We start from the raw sequence: 23,913 nt of genomic DNA, 5'->3' as shown, positions 1-23,913 counted from the left end.
AACTCTCCTCAGACAGTTGTCACCCACCTCTAGACTACGGCAAACCTTCTGCCAAAGTCACACTTGGCTCCCAGTCAGGCTCTCCCTTTCATTAGAGCCATTCTGGACACAGTACAGTACCCCACCTATGCTCCGGAGTAGCGACTCCAGAATATTCAGGCTATGATACCAATGTCTCAGCCTCTATTCTGGATTTCGGTAAGACTAACTCTGAGACTGTTGGTCCTCATGACCACCTACTGGTAAAGCATGCCCGTTGGCATATGCAGGTTCTGCAGTGGGACTTGAACTTCCAGTGGATTCAGCAACAGGGGAATCTGTCCGACCTGGTCGTGATATTGGCAGGAACTGCAAAAGACCACCAATGGTGGCTGACGACCCGCGATTGAGACAGCGGTAGACTTCTCTCCCGTCCCCACCCAGAACTAACTGTGGTCACAGATCCGTCACTCCTGGGTTAGGGGGGACATCAGGGAGAGGTGGAAATTAGACAAGACAGGTCTTGGGCGGAGTCTCAGATCCACATCAACCTACTAGAGTTGAAAGCAATACGCTTGACATTGAAAGACTTCCTTCAATCCATTATGGGAAGGCTGGTTGAAATGTTCACAGACAACACTGCCGCCAAGTGGTACTGCAAGAAACGGGACCGGGTGGGGTCACAGACCCTGCTCCAGGAGGCTCTGCTCCGCTGGACATGGCTGGACATTTTGCTGGTCGCACAACATCTGGCAGGATCTCTTAACGCCAAGGTGGACAAACCCCGCCGTTAGTACCTCGCGGATCACGAATGCCGTCTTCACCTGTAGGTTATGCAATGTCTCTTTCACAACTGGGAAAAACTTTCGTTGGATCTATTTACTATCTCCGCAAACACGCAATGTCAGCACTTCTGCGTGTTGGAGTTTCAAAGGCAGCTTTCGTTAGGAGATGCATTTCGTCGCAAGTGGGGCTCAGGACTCCTGTACACCTTCTGCTGATACCATGCCTGTCCCGAGTTTTAAAGAAAATCAGAACTGACAGGGCCCAAGTCATCAAGTCGCCCGGCTTGGCCATGAAGAGTATGGTAGGCTGAACACCTAAGCATGAGTCTCAGTTCTCCGATCATGCTGCTTCTTTGGAAGGATCTCCTGTCACAGCAGCAGGTCAGGTTTCTGCACCCGAACCTGGGCACTCTCCACCTGCATAAGTGGAGTTTTACTGGTGACAGCTGAGAGTGTTTGATCGGCCTCCTGAAGTATGTAATGTCATTTTAGCAACCATGGGTCCCTCGACAAAGATTGCACATGCCTGCTAATAGGACATATTTGTAGCTTGGTGTGCTGCCAAATTGAGTGATCCTCTGTATACATCCTTAGCTGAAGCTCTTTTGTTTGCGTAGTCCCTCCCCCAGCGAGGCCATGCTTTGGGCACAGTTAATGGGTACCTTTCAGCCATCTCGACTTTCTTGCGGTTGCCAGTTCAACCCTCCGTGAGGAAGTCATCCATTGTGACACATTTATTGAAAGGTTTACAACACCTGCTCCCCCTTCATCTTTCATTATACCCCAATGGGACCTTAATTCAGTCCTAACCTTTTTGATGTGTTCACCTTTAAAGCCCATGAACACCTGTACACTCAGATTGCTCACCATCAAAACAGCTTTTCTAGTGGCCATTACATCTGCCGGAAGAGTTAGCGAACTGCAGGCACTCTTTCATTCCTCTGTAGCCTACTTCTTTCCAGGCAAACTGGTCCTTTGGACCCGAGCCTCATTCCGCCTCAAAGGTGTGACACCCTTTCACATCGAACATCACTCTTCTGACCTTCTTTGCTCCACCTCACCCCTCCAAGGAAGAAGAAAGACCCCACTGCCTAGATCCAAAAAGAGCGTAATCATTCTATAATGGTACCAAGGAAATACGGAATGATAATCAACTTTTTGTTGGGTGTGCTGGAGAAGAGGAAGGGAAAGCAGTGCAAAAGAGAACCATCATCAGGTGGATTGTACTATGCATCAAAACCTGCTATGCACTGGCCAAGAAGCAACCCCAGGTGGGCTTGTGGGCTCAATCCACCAGAGCAAAAGCTGCGACCACTGCTCGAGCTTGCGGAGTCCCAGTCCTAGACATCTGTCAGGCAGCCAGGTGGGCATTGTTGCACACGTTTGCCAAACACTACTCTCAGCTGTCGGATCAGCTTGATGGGCATTTCGCCTGTTCGGTCCTCCAGGACTTTCTAGTCTAACCAGTTCACAGGCCCTTCTCTGTGGAATTATGGCTTGGGTATCTGTTCTATAGTAAGGAATCTACGGCTAGAAGTCTCAATTACATGAGCAAATTACTTACCTTCAGTAACACTTGTAAGGAAATGCCTCTTTTTGTATGGTCGCCCCCAAGTTTTTGGAATGATGCTGCTCGGTGTGCACTGAGGCCTGCTAACCAAACCTCCGTGCCAGTGGCCTGACCCTAAAATGTGTGCTGCATTGACTATATCCAATTGGCATAGGTCTAGGCTAACCTAACCTGTAAGTCCCTAGTATATGGTACCCAGGGCATGTAAGTTAGCCGGTCTCCCCAGGGATTGCAGCACTGGTTGTGCCACCCTGGGTGTGACACAGGTCATATGAGTCTCCCAGTCTGCTATTGTAGACTGAAAAAGCAGTTTTAAACGGCTAGCCCTACTTTGCCATTTAAAGCAATGGCAAAGCCAAACCGCCCCCTACAATTTTTGTAAGTCACCCCTATAGCAGGCTTACCGAGCCCTAAGGCAATACGCAACATATTTCATGGGCTGTAAAAACGTGAAACTGTTTGTACTGCGGGAAAACTTGGTCGCCCTATTGGCGAGTACAGGTGATCCTGAAGTTGAAAATTAATGTAACAAAAAACTCACAAAGTTGTCATGTTGTTTCTTTCAATTTCCGGTGCCCCTAATGGTTACACAAGGAGCTGGAGCCCAAGACAGCTTTCTGACCTGCTAATGAGACGTACTAACGACTCCTAGGAAAGGAGACAATAGGGGCCTGCACTGGAGAGAGGTGTTACCACCCTTTTTCAGGAATCCACAGAGGTGTTGGCTCAAAAAGCAAGCGTCAAAGCTGAAACCTCCTTTGAAGAGCAAATGGGGAACACTTTGCAGAGGAGTAGCCCCCTTGTTTAGGTGGACTAGTTGGTATCCAGCAAAGAGCATAAACGTGTTCTTCACCTGAAAGCACACCGCGACTGCTTTGTGTTTTCTCCCTCGTGGTTACTGGATTTGGGTGTGGCTGGATAGAGCATGAGCTCCGCAGCAGTCTGGCCTGCAAAGGATCAGGGATTTAGCTCACTGTTCAGTGATTGGGTCCTAGGACAAACGCAGCTGATTCTTCCTGTGTGGAGCTTTGTATTTACCTGCGGATTTCAAGAAAGTTTGATTTGACGCCGAGGATTCTGGCCTCTTCTACAAGAGTTGGAGTCTCTTCACGCAGCCACTCTGGCAGGAGGCAGTAGTTGGTGCAGTTACCCGTTTATCCACTAGGGCGCAGGAAATGTGCTCTCAACTATCGGTGCATGTGCGGTTGTCATTTTCTTATATCGTTCCATGTGTCATGTGTGGTTAGTTCCTGGTTTTGTCTGCACGCACCCAGTACTCCACTAAGCTACTGCTTGAGGTTATAGCTAAGGGTGGCCTACACACTTTATTTACATAGTAAATATAATGAGGACCCCTGTGTCGCCCCGTCAGCCTCCCCTGGCCTATTCAGCCTGTTTTTCCATGTTTTACCAGTGAGTATTTGACCCAGACATATACATTTTTCACACCTTTACGCTTCTACGCAGTGCATTGGTTAGTGGTCTACCGTTCCAGGAGTCGCATGTAGATCTGGTAGGATAAATACTACAGGATAAATACTACAGACTAGGCTTCCTTCTGAGCAGACGCCATTTTGCAGATGTTAGAATAGCAAATGTCAGTGAGTGCAAACTCACCCAGCAGCTAGCTTGTATCAAAACCGTCTAATAGTTGTAACATATGCTTGTGATGCGGTTTTATCAAGTAATACAAACATAAATAAAATGAGTATCTGAAAGAAACACGTTAGTTAGATTCCTTACCTTAGAATATCCCCAGGCTGGATCCAGAAAGATTTTTTGTCAGCAATACCCTCACGCGTCGCTAGGCGTCGTCTGCGGCTCCGCGTCCGTCGTCGGCGTCGTGATCGCCGGGATGACGTCGGAGTACTTAGACGCCGCCCTCACGCGCTGACTTCAATTCTTCTTTTTTCCGCGCCAGTAAGCGCAGATCCAGGAAGAGCATACCCTTTAGTCAATTCAATTCAATTCAAAAGACCTTTATTCGGATTTCATAAAATCCATAAAAGTACAACAAAAAACAACACATTTACACAATAATACAATCCATAAAAAACACCACAATCACAACAATTCATTTTCAAATTTACAGCTGTCATAAATAATTATCAGGGATTTTCCATCATTTTGCGTGCGTGTACTATTAGTCTCAGAAAAGTGCTGGTGCGAAAGATTAGTTCATCTGTATCCAGGGAAAATAATAATGAACAGGATTCCCCCAGAGAAAGGGGTCTTAATTTTCTAAAATAGGGAGTTAAAAACCAATTAATATATTTTAAGTAAAATTTGCAGAAGAATAGGAAGTGAATATCATTCTGTTTACTAGTGCCATCACATGGGCAGGGATTGTATTCTACTGTATGATGATACCCCAAAGGGAAAGCCAACAGGAATTTTACAGATCCTGCCCTTAAACGAAAAAGCAACGATCGTTCCCAATTAGACATGGGGAGAGTTAGATAGGATGGTAGTGGGTACCTACACAAATCATACCCCATATATGTGGCAACAGAAGATTTAAGTGACTCCCTCCTCATTCTTTCTGAATTGAAAAGTGCATAAAGTGCTTGTTTAACTACGACCTTATCGTTATTCTCAATTCCAGTGGGTTCTGAGAAAAGATCGCCTTTATCCACGGCACATAATGTTTTGGAAACCTCGGCTAACCAAGGTATTGTCATATAGTGATCACATTTTAGGCAATCCATTATAATGTTTTTTGTTAGGGTCGCTGAGTTATTTGTCCAAATCCTAATCCAAAATAGGGCTGGTCTGGCTCTAATAAAATCACAAACGTAGGGGAGATTTAGTTCTTTATGACAGATGAATTCAGAAGCGGAAAAAGGAGCACCCAATATTTTCCTGCAAAAACGGTTTTCCTCACGCTGAATCTCTGAGTTTCTCCCTGAGCCCCAGACCTCAGCCCCATACGTAGCCACAGGAATGCACTGTAGTTTGAAGATTTTTAAAATGGCCCTAGTGGCACCTATTTTCTTCGGGCGTGGGAGGCTCAATATAGAATTGGTGGCTTTCGAGAACTTGCCCATGGCATGGGCAGAATGCCCACTCCATGAGCCGTTCGCAGCGAAAACCAACCCTAGGTACGGAAAAGAGGTTACGGATTCTAGTTTATCCGAACCTACATTTATAGTATTGAGCTTCCTTTTCCCGGGTCCACAAGACATGATAAAAGATTTTTTTAAATTTACGCGCAGATCTAGTGCCTCCATATGCTGGACGAATGCTCTAACGAGCAAACGAAGAGCATTAGGAGTGCGGCCCATAATGACCGCATCATCTGCGTATAATAAAACTGGTAGTGGATTCCCCTGGATGATTGGAACGTCTCGCGTCACTTGTTTCAAGGCTTTGGCAAGACCGTTAATATAAATAATAAATAGCAGAGGTGCTAAAACGCACCCCTGCCTCACCCCCCTACCTATTTTTATGGGTCCAGACACATCACCACCAGACCCGATCCTAACTTGCGCTTTAAGGTCAGTGTGAAGATAGGCCAGAAAGTTTACAAGAGTTGCATCCAGACCATAGTTAGAAAGCATAAGCCATAATTTGGATCTATTAACTAGGTCAAATGCAGACGAAAGATTCATAAATGCGAGATAGATTGGGCTGGATCGAGCAACGTTATACTTATCAACAATCAATTTCAAGTTTAAACATTGCTCCACCGTGCCCACACCGCTCCTAAATCCCATCTGGCACGGATCCAATAAATCTGTATCTTCAGTCCACTCTATCATCCTATTATAAATAACTCGTCCAAGGATTTTTAAAGTATTGTCCAAGAGCGAGATTGGACGGTAGTTGGCTGGGTCTGACCTATCGCCCTTCTTAAAAATGGGAACTATAATACTAGTCGCCCAGGTGTCAGGCATAGGCACCATGGGTAAACTATTAAAAACATTAAAGAGAATTGGTGCCCATAAATCCGTATTATGCTTAATAATATCTATAGGAAGCCCATCGGGACCAGGGGCCTTGTTACCAAGGCTCTCTTTGATGGCTGTGACTATCTCAGAGAGGTCGATCTTGAGGTTGCATGACACCTTCAAAGAAGGAATGGTTACTTCCTTAGAAGGGGTAGCATATATTTTAGCAAAATGGGCCTCCCAACTACTTCTAGTAATGTTACAGCTAATTGGGGATAAGTGTTTCCCCATATCTCGCGTCTTCCTGACAGCTGACCAGAAGGGGTCGCAACTCTTCAAATTTGCGCTCACAACCAGTGTTTCCCACTGTTCTGTCAGCAGGGCAGCCTTCCTTTCAGTTGTTTTTAACTTATAGTTTTTCCTGGCCAGCTGTACCTCTAATGTACACCTTGGTTTAGAGGACAATGCTTCGCGTAGTTCCCTATTTGCCATAGAACAAGTTGAATCAAACCATCTTGGTTCTTTCGCTATCTTTGGCAGTGGGACTGACAACAATTTTTTAATTACTAAACACAGTTTGCCAAAGTCAGTGATTATTCTATTATTGTTTCCATTTAAAAGTAAACAAGAGTTAATTAAATCAGAATGGTCACTCTGCACATTTTCTAAAATAGCTCCGCTATCAATCCCCCTCCATTTTAGCCGCAGGCCATCACCTGATGGTGTAATGTCTCTTGCGCCATTAAATTTCGCGTATACAGGGCGAGAGCCTAAATGCAAAGTAACTATGAGGGGGTTATGATCGCCAAATGATGTCTTTATCACCTTGGATTCCAACACACGGTCCAGTAAATGAGAGGACATAAAAATAAAGTCAATGGTTGAACAACAATCGCGCCCCCTAAACGTAGGGACATAGTCCATGTCAGGTGTTTGAGACACTTCCATGGCATTACTAAGGGTGTGTTCGCTCAGTATCTTTGCTAATTCAAACCCCCTTTTTTCAGCTTGGTCTGTAATGTTGTTAGTGTCCTTGGTCCAATACTTCTTTATTAATTTGGCATTAAAATCTCCGCCGATTAGAATCCCTGTCCCCTCCTCTGATTCCAAGTTTGTTTCCAATTTCCTTAGAGTCTTAGAGAGGGCTATATAGTTTGTATTGGGTGTGGAATAAAAATCATTATTATAAAAATTAATTATATAAATCCTGGGTTTTAATTTCAACTCGAGAACCTGAATATTCGGGTTTCCTTCTGATAGATCTTTGATAGTACCTCCCACCAATGTGCTGACACCTATAAATAATCCTCCCACTGCACGGCCAAAAATAGGCTTGCTCAAAGTTACACTAAAGCAATGGTAACCCTCAATAAATAAATTGCTAACAGCCCATGTCTCCTGGAACATAACAATATCTTTGTTGTCCAGTAGCTTGATCCATTGAGGGTCAAGCAATCTTGGTTCCAACCCAGCAACGTTCCAACTAAGAATGGACAATTTGGAACGTTTTAGGACACAAGAGGCATTGTGGCCACTAGGCTGCTTAGGTTGAATTGATAGGGTAATTGTGTTCTCATGTGTAACTAGGGACATAGCCGGAACAGCGTATGGTGCCATTCTCTCAATTTCATTACATTGTACATAATGAGGGTTTTCCCTGGTGGTAATAGGTACATCCTCACTCCCTCTGTTTCTTTTCCCCAGTCAATCCTGACATTCCAAGTTGGAGAGAGCATATTCAAAACGATTATGCGTTGGTATGTTGTATATATACCTTGGCTCGTTCTGGGGCATGTTAAAATTTTGTTTGGGCCTTGCGTAAGGTCTCTCCCTTGGGTTGAAATAAGAGGGAGTGGGGAGAGGTAGATATGACATTTGATGTAGTGGGGGTATAATCCGTTGGCCTAATAGACGACCATTCCTAAAATTAGTGTTGAGATCTTGATGAGGATATTCATAGCCGTTAATAATATTGTGGTTCATACCTGGTTGATCTGCTAAAAAATTTATCCCAGGGTTAGAATAAAAGTCAATTAAATGTCTATAAAAATACCCAAGAGGAAGCCGAGTAGTATTAAATTCCCAAGGTGAGGGCAATGGGGCTTTTGAGAGTGTAGATTGCACCCATTGTGGGGATCTAAAGTTTATAATAATGCAATCTCCTTCAAACTTTTTTCTCAGTGGGCCCACCCACCCTACTCTCTGGGTATGAATAATTTCCCCTGCTCCTTCCATTGGAAAATTGCAATTTACAGAAAGCCAATGGAGAGTTCTATTTCTTAAGCTTGTATGATTTTCCTCTTGGGTTTCCCTCAGTTTTGGGACGTTGGCTAAAACCAAGACATACGGTCCGCAATCTGGGGGTAAGCTGATGCGGGCCGGAATCTGTCTCGCATTAGTCACTTCAATTATGTCGGGCTTATCTGTTAAGTGGTGTTGGTCAACATCGTGCACTTGTGTCGTTGGTGGCCTATTGCTTATGTCAGTAGATTTCTCCCTTCCTCCAGAACTAACTGTCTTAGTGGTTTTAGAGTCAAATACCTGTCTGGATAAAAGTTCTGAGTTTAGTTGATCTTTACTTCTACTCGGTTTAGATGTGGAGGGAGAGGCATTGGTCTCCACTATACTTTTCTTGTTGGCCATAGTGTGTTGTGGTTTATGTGTGTTAATGTTAGTTGTACCAGGGTGTGATATTGTTATGGGATTACACCCTGTACCTAATTTTAACACATGATCATCTAATGCCCTCAACCTCTTATCGATATTAAGGACTTGTTGATTAATAGGTCCTAAGAGGGTGGTTATTAAGGTCTCCATTCTCCCCCAAAATCCTTCATTCCCCAGCAGTGCATTAGTTAATGAAGTTTGTTCATCCTTTTTACTAAAATACACTTCACTATGACCATTGTTTTGTTCTACGGGAGTGAGAGGCCTCCTCAGTTGAGGGCGCCCACCATTCTCTCTACGTTTGTCTACTGGTGGCTCTGTTTGTTTCCCTTTTCGCTTTGCTTTTTGTTTTCTTGCTTTCTGTCCCCTTGTTCGTGCTGGTGTACTATCACTTTTTTCCCTATCTATAATCGATACATCCGTATCTGAGCATAATTCTATCCCTTCCAAGTGAGCCTGCTCATTAACTAAGGATGGGATAGTGTCAGTGCTCTTATTAGCACTTGATCGTAGCATAGACGGGGTTAGTGATAGTCTATTATCCATTGTACGATGGTTAGGGGATACGCTGTCCAGGATTATGCAATTCACATTAAAGTCAGTGCCTGGTAGCCCCGCGTAAGATGTTATATCCGATGTGGCAACCAGGGAATCCAGTGTATTGTCCTGCAGCAGAGGTGGTTGCAAGCTTAATGGGAGCGAGAGGCGCCTTTCTGTGTTTTGGATGGCAGAAGCCACAACGCCGATTGTCCTCTGGAGCATTTTATCAATAGCAGTCAAACTGGGCAATGGAGCGGGGGCGGAGGCAGTTGAGGAAGATGTTGGCTGCTTACGGGTAGATTTAAGCACAGGTGGAACTTTTTTCCCCATTTTTCAATATGTGTTTGAGTATACTACACAACAATAATAATTAATTGATTCCCGGTCACAATATGTACTATTCTCACACACTTGACGATCTCTTACGACTGAGTCCTGACTTTAAATAGGCCAAGGGGGGTTGCCCGGCCCGACCTCCAGCGACCCCGGACGGCCACAGACGGCCCGCCCTTTGTCCGGGCTTCGTCCGGCGCGTCCCGCGAAGCGGGTCTCAGCGGCTCTTGAGCACGCCTCCTGGCGCTTGCGCTGCGTCGATGGTCCGCGCCGCCGCTGTGACAGCCGGGAATTGTAGTCCCGGGGCGGCGACGCTGTTAGGTGCTGCAGAGATAGAGCCCCGTGACTCCAGGCAGTGGCGGCGTTGCAAGTTAGTTGGAACAGCAATGACGAACTGCTCACGAGACCCCCTTGACTCTTGGCGATGTCGGCACGAAGTGAAGCACAGGTAAAACCACTCCCCCCCGCTCCGCCGGTCTCAGCGGCTCTTGAGCACGCCTCCTGGCGCTTGCGCTGCGTCGATGGTCCGCGCCACCGCTGGGACAGCCGGGAATTGTAGTCCCGGGGCGGCGACGCTGTTAGGTGCTGCAGAGATAGAGCCCCGTGACTCCAGGCAGTGGCGGCGTTGCAAGTTAGTTGGAACAGCAATGAAGAACTGCTCACGAGGCCCCCTTGACTCTTGGCGATGTCGGCACGAAGTGAAGCACAGGTAAAACCACTCCCCCTTACCCTTTAGTCACTTTTTGACTAAACTTTTTGAATTTTTTTGGTTCATTTATCGAGTCGACCTGTAGGGATGCCCGGTTTCAAGCCCTGCGACGCCTGTCACCGACTGATGTCGGTTACGGATCACCACCGTCTGTGTCTCTACTGCCTTGGGGCTGACCATGATGCCGAGTCGTACCCCGACTGCCGGGCCTTGACCTCGAAGGCTAGGCGGGAGCGGTCCCGCAAGCTCATCGAGGTCCGGCAGTCGGCTCCGCTCGTCCGGTTCGAAGTCCTCGCATTCCGGTAAGTCGAGGCACAGTAAGAAGTCGTCGAAGAAGCGACATTGCTCTTCTGATTCCCCTCCCGGGTCGCGCGACTCTGCTGAGGGTTCGGGTGGCACCACCCGCGCTGCTCCATCGGAGCCGCAGGAGTCGCATCCGGCCCTATACCCTCCGGTCCCTGGGCCTACTGCGACTCCGGGCGAGATTCAGGACTTCCTCGTGGCCATGAGGAGTCTCGCTCCGCCGTCAACGCCTGCCGGCACGCCTTCGGGCCCCGCAGGTCCGACTGGGAGGCCTAGTGAACCTCCAGCGCCGTCGTCAACTTAGGTCCCGACGCCGCAGGCACCCGTGGGATCCAGGCCTGGATCCCGGTCGACGCCGGTTGACCTAACGACCCATCCGCCGGCGCTGACCCCTATGGTGCCGCCCCCGACGCCGTCTTCGGACGACGTCGTCCCCAGTTTTAGTCCGGGCCGGGCGTCGGAGCGGTGCCGCCCGGCGCCATCTCCGGCGCCGATTGATGAGCAATTCATCTACCGGCCGGCTCCGTCCTTTAAACCTGTCTACCAGGAGTCGGATGACGGGAACGACTGGGAGGGGTCTGAGGACCCTCTGGCACAGCAGCGCTAGTTTGATCAGGACTGGGCAGAAGAGCTGGGGGATGCAAGTGGTCTCGACACCTCCCCTGACACTGCCTTCATCTCTCCTCCCTCCGTGGCTACGGAGGAGGGTGCAACCTATTCTGTGGTGCTGCGCAGGACTGCCGAAGCCCTTCATCTGGAGCTTCCTGCATTGACCGTGAGGACTAACCTCCTCACTGAAGTGCTTCAACCACCAGTAAGCTCTTCGGAGCCTCTACTGCAGTTCAATGAAGCACTGACTGATGTCCTGATGGGCACCTGGTCCAAGCCCTCCACAGTCCCTCCTGTGGACCGGAACGCGGCCCGGCACCACCGCTCTGCACCGGGCGACCCCAGCTTTCTGTCTGTGCACCCCACCCCTGAGAGCCTGGTTATCCAGGCCTCTACGTCCCAGACGGCCTTCCTGTCCGCTCCTCCGGATCGGGAATCCAAAAGGTTGGAACAGTTTGGAAAGAAGCTGTTTTCCTCCCTCAGTTTGGGGTTGCGGTCTATCAACACCGCGTGCCTTTTGGACCGTTACACCCACTCCCTGTGGGATACGGTGGCGGACGTGCTGCCCCAGTGTCCGGAGGAGGCCCGGACACCGCTCGCCCAGGCTCTTGCTGAGGGGCGAGATGCAGCACTGTACTCAATTCGATGTGGGCTTGACACCACGGACTCACTAGGTAGGGCGATTGCGAAGTCGGTGGCGATTCGTCGCCACGCCTGGCTGAGATCCACGAATTTCTCCGGGGATGTCCAGAGCACACTCATGGACATGCCCTTTGTTGGCCGTCGCCTCTTTGGCGACAAAGCGGATAGTGCGCTGGAGCGCTTTAAGGACTCCAGGGCTACGGCCAAGTCCTTGGGCCTCTCGGCCCGTGCCCGCAAACTTCCGCTTTTTGCCCCTTTCGTGGCCAAGGAAGGGGCGCCCCTACACATCCGTCCATCCACAGGCCGCAGAACCAGTCTCAATGCGGTTGCGGACGTGGATTCCCCCGAGGCGGAGCAGGGGGACAGAGAGCCAGGCAGCCCACATCTGCCCCCGCAGCATCTGCGTCAAAGCCTTCCTAGTCCGACTTTTCTGGCCCATTCCACGCCAGTGGGAGGCAGAGTTCGCCATCACCTGCTCCACTGGCGTACCATCACGTCGGACAGGTGGGTGCTGCAAATCGTCCGAAGGGGCTACTCCCTCCAGCCATGCCACCGCAGTACCACCGCATGTCGGGGGATCACTTGTTACTTCTACAGGAGGAAGTTACGGCCTGCTTGGCCAAGGGGGCCATCGAGCGCGTTCCTGGGCCAGAAGTAGGACGGGGTTGCTACTCTCACTACTTTCTGGTTCCCAAGAAGGGCAAAGGGGGCCTACGCCCTATCTTGGACCTCAGGAGCGTCAACACCTTCCTCCGGAAGGAGAAGTTCAAGATGCTCACCTTAGCTCAGGTTCTGGCTGCCCTAGAGACTGGATGGTAGCGTTGGACTTGCAGGACGCTTATTTCCACATCCACGTCCTGCCGGCCCACCGGCGTTACCTGCGGTTCACGGTAGGCCACGAGCACTTTCAGTTTACTGTGCTCCCCTTTGGCCTCACCAGTGCCCCTCGGGTGTTAACGAAAGTGATGGCAGTGGTCGCAGCTCATCTGCGCAGATTAGGGGTTCCAGTCTTCCCCTATCTCGATGACTGGTTGTTGAAGGCGGGCTCGCCACAGGTAGTCGTCTCCCACCTCCTGATTTTGCTGGGGGTCTCCCATCAACGTGCCGAAGTAGCATCTGAGTCCCTCCCAGAAGCTTATTTTCATTGGAGCAGCTCTGGACTCGGTGCTGTTTCGGGTCTATCCTCCAGAACAGCGGGTTCGGGATATTCAGACTCTGTTTCTGATCTTTCAGCCTTTATCCCGTGTTTAGGTCAGGATGGTCCTGCGGCTGCTGGGTCTAATGGCCTCCTGCATCCTGCTGGTACATCACGCCAGGTGGCGGATGCGGGCTCTGCAGTGGGACTTGAAGTTCCAGTGAGCCCAACATCGGGGCAACCTGTCCGACCACGTCCGGATCTCGGAGGGCACTGCAAGGCAGTTGCAGTGGTGGCTCACGGACCGCGATTGGGTCAGTGGCAGATCCCTCTCTCTACCCCAACTGGAGCACGTAGTGGTGACGGGTGCGTCATATCATATCAACCTATTGGAGCTGCGGGCGATCTGGCTTGCACTGAAGGCATTGCTTCCCTCTGTCCGGGGAAGTGTAGTGCAGATGTTCACGGACAACACCACCGCCATGTGGTATTGCAACAAACAGGGTGGGTTGGGGCCGTGGTCCCTTTGTCAGGAGGCTCTGCGCGTCTGGACATGGCTGGAACATCAGGGCATCACCCTGGTGGTTCAACACCTGGCAGGTTCTCTGAACGCCAGGGCGGACGAGCTCAGCCGCCGGTGCATGATGGATCACGAATGACGTCTGAACTCGGACGTGGCGCAAGGCCTCTTTCGGTAGTGGCGAGAGCCTTGGTTAGATCTATTCGCCACCGAAGAGAACGCGCAATGTCATCAGTTCTGCGCATTGGAATTTCCAAGGCGGCATTCGCTCAGCTTTTCGTCGCGAATGGAGTTGCGGTCTATTGTACGCCTTTCCGCCTATACCACTTCTGCCCAGAGGGCTGAAGAAGATCAGCCGCGACCGGGCCCAAGTCATCCTTGCGGCTCCGGATTGGGCACAAAGGTACTGGTATCCTGAGCTACTCAGTCTATCCATCGATCCCCGATTCGACTGCCTCTTCAGGAGGACCTTCTGTCGCAGCAGCAAGGGACGGTCCTCCACCCGAACCTGTCCAGCCTTCACCTCCATGCGTGGAGATTGAGCGGCGACAGTTGATGCCATTTGACTTGCCTCCTGAAGTCTGTGATGTCATTCTGGCAGCCAGGCGTCCCTCCACGAAAACGGTATACGCCTGCAGGTGGAACAAATTTGTGGCATGGTGCACAGCAAAGGCTGTGGATCCCCTTTCCGCCCCTCTTTCTGAAGTTCTCCTTTTTCTTCTTTCCCTGGTCCAGCAGGGCTCTGCTCTGGGCACCCTCAAGGGATATCTTTCAGCTGTTTCTGCCTTCTTACGGCTTCCCGATCAGCCTTCTCTTTTCAAGTCCCCTGTTGTTGCTAGATTCTTTAAAGGCATTACTCACATGTTTCCTCCTGTCCCTTTCGTAATGCGTCAGTGGGACTTGAACCTGGTGTTGACCTATCTGATGTGCGCTCCTTTTGAGCCACTTCATAATTGTCCTCTTCGTCTTCTAACTCTTAAGACTGCTTTCCTGGTTGCCATCACCTCTGCCAGACAAGTGAGTGAGCTCCAGGCTCTTTCTTCTAAACCTCCTTTCCTCTCTGTCCATCCGGACAAGGTTGCACTCAGGACTCGTCCTTCCTTTCTCCCTAAGGTGGTTACTGTTTTTCACATCGGCCACCTTCTTTCCGCCTCCGCATCCTTCGAAAGAGGAAGAGGAAGAGAGGCTCCACCGTCTGGACCCGAAACGTGCGCTTTCCTTCTATCTGGACCACACGAAACAGTTCCGGGTGGAAGACCAACTCTTTGTTGGCTACGTGGGCGCTAAGAAGGGGCGGGCAGTGCACAAGCGGACCATCTCTCGGTGGGTCGTTTTGTGCATTAAGGCCTGTTATTCCTTGGCTAAAAAGGAACCTCCTGTGGGGCTGAGGGCCCATTCCACTCGGGCCACAGCGGCTACTATTGCCCTGGGACGGGCAGTCCCTCTGCAGGACATTTGTCAGGCAGCAACGTGGGCCTCGCTGCACATGTTTGCCAAGCATTATTAGCTGGACAGCCAAGTCCGGAGAGACAGCTTCTTTAGCCGTTCCGTTCTCCAGGACTTCCTGGTGTGATCTTGGTTTGCAGACCCATCACCGGGGTTGGTATTGCTGGGGTATCTATTCTAAGGTAAAGAATCTAACTAACGTGCTTTTTTCAGATGAACAAGTTACTTACCTTCAGTAACGATATATCTGTAAGAAAAGAAACATTAGTTAGTTAGATTCCTTACCGCCCCACCCATCGTCCCCGTTCTGCGAACTGATATCTAGGGTTAAGGTCATTCCATTCAGGGCCCTAGATTCATGGCACCAGTGTCGGTTTCTTGCATGGTTCTGCGTTCCTGGCGCGGAAAGCTGTGTACAAGAAGAACTGACGTCAGCGCGCGAGGGCGGCGTCTAAGTACTCTGACATCATCCCAGCGATCACGACGCCAGACACGGAGCCGCAGACGCCGCCTAGCGACGCGCGAGGGTATTGCTGACGAAAAATCTTTCCGGATCCATCCTGACGCCTGAGGATATTCTAAGGTAAGGAATCTAACTAACTAATGTTTCTTACAGATATATCTTTACCGAAGGTAAGTAACTTGTTCATCTGCAATATAATCATTAGAAGTGAAAATATTGTTCCATATAAGGACGTTTGTCATTTTCGGGCAGAAGCCCCACAGTGACCCTTTGACCCCTGGTTGGGCAGCGAATAGCAGCGACAGTTGCATGACCCATGACCTCACTCTTCCGCTCTTGGTTTTGCAGATGACGGCTCAGCTGCGCATCACCAGAGCGCCGTGACGGCCGTTGCTTGGTCTCCCAACGGACAGTTCGTGGTCTCTGGCAGTGAAGGGGGCGAGGTCATTGTCTGGCATTCAGGGAGCCCTTTAACAACGGTTCAGGTAAGGATTCTATTTATTTCAGCCATTAAATTATATGCACGTTTATGAGGTACATTGTGTATTCTTCTACTATTTGTTCATAAGTTGTGAATTGATTTGCAATAGTGAATTTGAGCCTTTATCCTCCATCTATATGTATAATTTTAATTCGAATAAAGGAAAACCCCACAAATATATTTTTATTACATCGTAAATGATCCAAGAATCATTTTTGGGAGGGAGGAGCCTAGCGCGCATCCAAGATGGTCGCGTGAGCACAGGGCTCCCCGGACCCTCGCTGCTCCTCGGAATTTATCCTGACAATATCCTGACGTGGTTTATGGAATCTGGGAGATGACGACCGGCTGAGCACGTATCTCTTTTCAGAAATTTAATCGGACCTGGGAATCCAGAGTTATCGTTGTTTGAACTTTTGGGACCCACCCGACGGAGGTGCCCGGGGCGAAGGTGGACCGTGGAGCCGTGTCGCAATTGAACAACAGCGGCTGCGGCTCGGTGCCAGGGGCCGCTTGACCACTTTCGGTTTCACTTTCAGATCTCAGGGGGCTGGCCGGTGGAGCGCTTGAGGTGGCGGGGTGTTTCCTCGACCTCTGCACAATGCTTTGTCCCCACCTGCCACTAGAGTGCCTATCGCCTTGGGTCCCCCCGCACCGCCATATTGTTGCCTCGGGTGAGGCGCTGGTTTCCAGGGCCTGTACCTCAGCTACTTTTGATCGGCGGTCCCCCTCGGAGTCCGCGTCCACATGGGGGGCAAGGGGGGCCCCGAGGGGCGTAAGACTAAGGCCTCCCTCCGTGGGGGATCGGTCCAGACCAACAACATGGACCGCTACACTCAGGGCAGAGGCTCCCCTGGAACGGCCGGTCCCTCCTCAAACGCCGCCGGTGGTGGCACACCTGTCTCTTCGGAACTTTCCCTACAGGATATCATGGGCGCCATTGATGGCATCAGGGAGACCATCGCCACGCAATACGAAGCCCTGGCCCGCAAGATCGATACGGTGGCGATTGATGTCACCTTAATACGGGCGGATCTCTCCAAAACAAACGAGAGGGTTCAAACTCTCGATGCGCGGACCTCCACCCTTGGTGCGGATGTGTCGGGCCTGCAGGCCGCGCTTGGTGACATCAAGGTGGTCAATGATCAGATGGCCCGGCGGCTGGAGGACTTCGAGGGACGGGCCCGACGCAACAACATCCGCGTCATCGGCGTACCGGAGTCCTCCGACGACCGCCCGGTTGATCTCCTGGTCGAGGAACTCATCCTCCAACGGCTGACCCCTGCGGGATTGAGTAAATTCTTTGCCGTTGAGCGGGCTCATCGAGTTCCGGGCGGGCGGCCCCCCCGAGGCCTATCGTGGCCAAACTGTTTTACTACAGAGACCGGGATGCGATTCTACAGGCCTCACGTGTCCATGGCCCAGTTCGACATGAGAACTCATCCATTAACTTTTATCCGGACTTTACTCAACTTGTCCAGAAACAGCGGATGGGATTCCAGGGGGTGAAACGTCGTCTTCGTGAGCTGGGCCTAAAGTACTCTATGCTCTACCCTGCCAAACTCCGAGTGGAACACGAGGATCGGACTGCCTTCTTTGACTCTCCTGTGGCCGTGAGTGACTGGCTGGACTCGCTACCGGACAGAGGTGGCCGTCCCGGGCCCTCTGCGGGTGCCAACGGTGACGGGTCCCCTTTGGAGTGACTCTTGGTCCTTGATTTTGCCATTTTGCACTGCTCAGCTGGGTTGTACTTCTTTGGTTCAGTGTTTTTTGCTAGGACCTGTATGGGGGGCGGGCGGGGACGGGTCCCTTTCCTCCTCCGGGGTCTTTTTGTAGACTGGGGTTAGTTGGGCGACAGGCACACTGCAAGTTGGGGGGTTTTTTTGGCCCGCAGGGGTGCAGGGTGGGGGGAGTTGGGTGTTGGGGGGGGTGGGGGGGAAGGAGGGGTTGTTTTGTTGTGTGTTTTTTGTTTGCAGGGCGAGGTATTGATTTACTTCCACTTTTGGGACTTGTGCTACTTGCGGGGGGACCTTTGATCTATTGGGGGGGATGGGGGGGACGGGTTGAAGCTGATGTCATGGAACGTCAATGGGTTGGGGGACCGTATCAAACGGGGTGTAGTACTGCAGTATCTGCGTCGTCTGACTCCTGATGTGGTGTTTCTCCAGGAGACGCATCTGGTTGGTAATGTCTGCCATGCAATGAACAGGGGGGGATACCGCCTCGTGGCTCACTCTGGTTTCACAACTGGCTCCAGGGGGGGTGGGCATTCTCCTGCGATCCTCACTTCCGTTGGAGATCACCAGGGTAGTCTCAGATGACAGAGGGCGTTATGTTTGTCTGACTGGGAGGTGGGAGGGACATCCCCTTGCCCTGGTTTCAGTTTACGTCCCCCCGGGCCTCCAGAACTCCACCTTCGCGGACTTGGGTCGAATGCTGCTTGAACTTCCGGACAGTCTTCTGCTTATGGGCGGGGACTTTAACTCGGTGGTCTCGGGTGACCTGGATCGTCACCCACCCAGGGCCCTCCCCGCTGCCCAGGCTTGGCTAGGTGGTCTGTTGGAGACCTTCGGCCTGGTGGATAGTTGGCGATTAATGCATCCGACCCAATGTCAATACACCTTTCACTCTGGGGCACATGGGAGTCTTTCTAGGTTAGACTATTTCCTTATGCCCGCGGCGCAGACGGGTCGAATTCGAGAGGTCAGGCACTTGGCGAGGGGTATCTCCGATCATTCCCCGCTGTGGCTTCTCTTTGACACCGAGTCGCGGTCTGCAGGGCGGATCGCTCCCATTAACCCGTGGTACCTGCGAGACCCTACGACTCGCGATAGTCTGGTTAAGGCTATGGACCAATATTTTCTTGAAAACGAGGGGTCGGTGTTGTCTGCAATGTCCCTGTGGGAAGCCTTTAAAACCGTAATCCGCGGACACGCCCTCTCCCAGATAGTGGTGGCTAAGAAGCTCAAGAGTGAGGCGGTGGTGAAGCTGGAGACTGACATCTCGGGGCTGGAGTCGGCCTTGGAGGCGGGTGTCACTCCGGACGGGCTCCACGCCCTCAGCCTGAAACAGTTTGAATACAGGTCTCTTGTCACTGACGCTGCCAAAACCATGTATAGGGAGCAGCAGGGTCGATTGTATGATGCCGGGGACAAGGCGGGAAAGCTGATTGCGTGGCTGGACAAGAAGGAGAGAGTGAATCGTGTGGTCCCGGAGTTGCGTGTCTCGGATGGAGTGTGTCTGACTGAGCCTGGTGAGATTGTGGAATGTTTTGCCGACCACCTCCGGACCGTGTACTCCCCGGTGACTGATAGGGATGAGGAAGACTCTTGCCTTCTACTGAGGGACATTGCTCTGCCCGGCCTGTCCGCCGAGGACCGTGAGCAGCTGGACGCTCCCTTGTCGGTAGATGAAATAGCGACTGCGATTCGATCCCTTCGCTCGGGCAAGGCCATGGGTCCCAACGGTCTACCTATCGAATTATATAAGTTGCGCCCGGATAAACTAGCGCCCTTCCTCCGTCGTATGTTTCAGGAGTCCCTTGTGGCCGGTTCCCTTCCGGTCGACCAGCGACTGGCCACGATAGTCGTTATCCCCAAGGAAGGTAAGCCGCGGGACCGCTGTGCCTCCTACAGGCCTATCTCACTGCTAAATGCAGAGCCTAAAATCCTGGCTAAAGTCCTTGCCAATCGTTTGTTGAGCGTCATCTGCGATCTGATTCATCCTGATCAATGCGGCTTCATCCCGCATCGCAACACCGCCCTCAACTTGCGGCGTCTCCATGGCGCCCTCGCCAGGGCAGAGTACCTCTCCGAACCGGCCGTGCTGGTCTCTTTAGATGCCACGATGGCCTTCGACACCATCGAGTGGCCATTCCTCTGGGCTGTCTTGACCAAATTCGGCTTTGGGGAGGGATTTCTTGGCTGGGTGAAGCTTCTCTACACGGGACCCATGGCTCAGGTGGTGGTTAATGGGCGGGTCTCTCGGCCCTTCGCTCTCGGTAGGGGTACGAGGCAGGGGTGCCCGTTGTCCCCTCTGCTCTTTGCTCTCGCCCTGGAGCCCCTCGCTGCTTGGCTCCGCTGGGAGCCCTCGATCAGGGGGATCCGGTGGGCCCCGGGCTTTGAGGATCGGGTCTCGTTATATGCTGACGATATTCTCCTGTATCTTACCTCGCCGCGGCAGTCGCTTAATGTTCTCTTCGATGTTCTGACTTCCTACGGGAGAAATTCGGGTCTCACGATTAACTGGTCTAAATCCTGTGTCTATCCTATCTCCGGTGGCCCCCCTCTCCTGCCGCCTCGGCTTCCGATTCAAATATCTCTGTCCGGCTTTAAATACCTGGGGATACACGTCTCGTTGGACCCGGTGGCTCGTTATGAGCACAATCTCCTGCTTCCACTTCGGCGTTTGAGGGAGGACACGGCTCGGTGGTGTAGGCTGCCCTTGTCCCCACTGGGTCGGGCAGCATTGTTTAAAATGATGTCCCTTCCCAGATTCCTCTATGCACTTCAGAACTCCTTCGACATCATTCCAGTGGCCTACTTTCGGGAGGTGGAGAGCCTGCAGAGGAGACTGGTGTGGGACGGACGGGCGCGTATCGCCCTGGCCAAGCTTACTCTCCCCTGGTACGACGGGGGCATCGCGCTTCCCGACATTCGCAGGTATTATTGGGCCTCGCAGTTATCGGCCATTAACCATGCCACGTATGCGCCTGGCTTGAATCCGGCGTATGAGATGGATAAATTCTTGCTCCCCGGTGGGAACTATAACAGGGCGCTTTACTCCCGCTCGGCTGGACGGACCCTGACGGGCCCTACTAAGATCGCGGTACGGATCTGGAAGGCGGCCAATGTAGCCATGGGCTGGAGTGAGCGACTAACATGTGCTACTCCTTTATTTGCCTCCGACCGACTGGGAAGCCTCTGGACAACGAAGGGGTTTGACCGTTGGGACACGATTGGCATCAGTAGAGTGGGCGACTTATGGAAGAAGGGCGCGGTTAAGACCTTCGCGGCGCTCCAGAGCGAATACGAACTCACGGAAAAGGAGTTCTTCCGATACGTCCAGGTTCGGCACGCCCTGCTCTCTGTCTTTGGGGAGGGGACCAAGATCCCTGCCTCTTCGCCCCTCGAGGACCGCATACTCGATGGTCATGTCCCCGACAGTACTATCTCTTTAATCTATAAAAAACGTATTAATAATCGGGCTGACCTCTTGGTGCGCCTTCGGGAGACGTGGACGGGGGACGGGGTGGAATTAGACGACGAGGACTGGCAGTCCGCACTATCGTCCCCCAAGGAGGTAGCCATCCCAGCCCGTCTCTGCCTGGTCCAGCTAAAGATTCTCCACCGGGTGTATGTGACGGGCCCCCGTCTGATCTCGATGGGATTCTCGGAAGATGGGCTCTGTAAGCGGGGGTGTGGGCTCAGTGCCACCTTTCTCCATATCCTTTGGGAGTGCCGGGAGGTGGCGGAGTACTGGCGTCGGGTACATGGGGTCATGGGCCAGGTCACCGGAGTTGCGCTGCTGCCGGAGGTGCGTCGCTGTGTTTTGAATGTGTGGGAGCCCAATGATTATAACGCGGCTCAGACTCGGTGGGCGGCCCTGGGATACATGATTGCCAAGAGGGATATTGCGCAGCTTTGGGGCTCCCAGCGGCCACCCACCGTGTCAGTATGGAAGGAGAACATGGACTGGTGTATGTTCAGGGAGAAGACTGTGTATGTGGCCCGTGGTAAACCCGGGGCATGGGGTAGAATCTGGGGGCAATGGAACGCGTATCGTGGAAGTATCTGTACGCCCCCCCTAGTGGACATCGATATTGCCTTGTCCCCCTGACCCTTGATGGTTCCTTGTAACTGGTTGTAATAATCGAATATAGATGTTCCTCTCCCGTTACCCCCCCCTGATCTTTCGGTACTCCCTCCTGTTGATAGCTAATTGACGGTTTGGAGTAAAGTCCCCCGGATGTAGCCTGACCCACGCTTTTTGCCCTTATGCCTCGCCTTTTGTTTTGAGTTGTTATTTATGTTAAATGTATGTCTCCTGCTTCTTTCGAGCTATCCTGAGCCATTTACGGGGCTGGGCCCCAGGAGTCGCCTACTGCTTTAACTAATGTACGATCCTTCCTGAATCTAGCGGCCGGCCCTGGTGGTTGTAGGCCCATGCTTGTAACTGATTTATTGTTTCAATAAAAAAAATTAAAAAAAAAAAAAAGAATCATTTTTGGCTGTATCAGTGATTGTGCAGCTTGGTCATCTCAAAGTAAATGTGTAGGAATGGCGTTTGTTTATTAACTGTCCGTTTTTGTGAATAGGAGAAAAACAAAAAGGAACTGCTTTTTGAAATTCATTGCGAAGCTTTGATCTTGTACGTTGGAATTCTTTGTAAAAAACACCTCCCTAACTTTCACAACATCCAGCACTAACACTTTAATTCCTAATCGGCTTTAATATACAGTAGCCAGTGAGGTGTTTTGGTCGAATGAACTTTAAATTAATGTAAAGGATAACACATAGCGTTCACTTTGACACTTCGGTCAAATGGTTTTCAAGAGAAAGTGTTTTTGTCCCATTGAAAGGCACCTGTTACTTGGACTACTATCACTTTGACACAGTCGCGCCATTAGATTGCAGAAACTGTAGGAAGGATAGTGATGGCCAGGTTGCAAAGTTAGTGTATGGGTAGGAAAATCCGTAGTTTCCGGGGTAGAAAAAAACATTCATATAAATAGGACCCCCTTTTAAAACCCTAAAGTGTCCCTTTTAGAGAACTGTCTGGTGCTTTTTAAAACAGATCTCGCGGGTGCATCCTCCTCCCTGCATGTCAAAAAACAAAAATACGAAGCGGAGCCCATGGAATGCAAGTGACATAATAAAATTTAAAACCATAGTACAATATATTTTTCAAGCTGCAAGCTTTTCATTATTATTTTTTGTAATAAAGTGCAATTTACATACTGTTGCATTATATTTTGCATTCAGTTAAAAGACTTAAAACAAAGATCATTTCAGCCAAATGTATTTGACTTCTACGCTTCTATCCAGATAAACATTATAAAGATGACATATAATGATTATATCTACAAGCACAGATATGTACAACTACTCACATATGACAAAGCCTTCCAGAGTAATCAGAGAAAAATCACATCAGTCGTTATGGCAAGACGACATGGTTTGAAAAAATAGGCAGAGTGATCAAATTGATGCGGTATCTTTGCACATTAGAACTCTCAATCGGTGTCATATCAAGTTCATCATTCGCCTGCCATGACCATGAGATCTTCAATGTATCTTTGCACATTATCCTACCAGCGTTTAGGAACTTCTACGCAAAAACGTTAAACTAATCTACCAAGTTCAAGTGATGGTTCTGCTATACTCTGTTTTGCAGGATAAAAAGAGATTTTGGGGGTTTGCTCAATATTGCCCGATAATGGAAAGAATGTCTGTAGGGTGTACTAAGGTAGTAACCCTTGGCATGCTCTCCACCCAACAGATTATGTGAATTGTATAGCGAAACCTACTACTGGAGACACACGATTTTTGTTAGGATAATTACCTAGTTTAATGCATTTATTTGGAATAGTTTCACTACCCTGAGTAGTAGTAGAGTTGAGCAGCTGTGGTACAGAGCCATCTGGGCTATCTCTTTTCATTGGTACAGACTGTCCAGATTTAAAGCTTCTCTGGACTATCCTTAGCGATAGTCGCATCAACGGATTTCCATTTGGAGGTCTATGAATGCCCGACCTAGCACATCTTTCTTTCTATGTGTAATAGAATCACAAAATGGCTTTCTGCTCCACTGGATGAGCATTCTTGACCTAACGTCAAAGT

The 23,913-nt window shown here is 50.5% G+C and overlaps 1 protein-coding gene across 7 annotated transcripts in view; it reads left to right on the top strand.

Annotated features, from left to right (window-relative positions):
- LOC146811566 (telomerase protein component 1-like) overlaps nucleotides 1-23,913 on the top strand; it is a 1,575,504-nt gene that overhangs the window by 1,276,209 nt on the left and 275,382 nt on the right. For all 7 annotated transcript variants that reach the window (XR_014966741.1, XM_085618541.1, XM_085618539.1 and 4 more), the window contains one exon: nucleotides 15,940-16,076. Coding sequence is in view for 6 of the 7 variants with exons in the window: in XM_085618541.1 (XP_085474667.1) it covers nucleotides 15,940-16,076 (137 nt within the window). In the remaining variant the exon portion in view is untranslated. The remainder of the gene's footprint in view (nucleotides 1-15,939; nucleotides 16,077-23,913) is intronic.

The sequence above is a fragment of the Triturus cristatus genome, chromosome 7, assembly GCF_964204655.1.
Source record: "Triturus cristatus chromosome 7, aTriCri1.1, whole genome shotgun sequence".
Lineage (NCBI taxonomy): Eukaryota > Metazoa > Chordata > Amphibia > Caudata > Salamandridae > Triturus > Triturus cristatus.
Note: the sequence above shows the minus strand (reverse complement) of the source record. Positions and strands in the feature narration are given on the sequence as shown.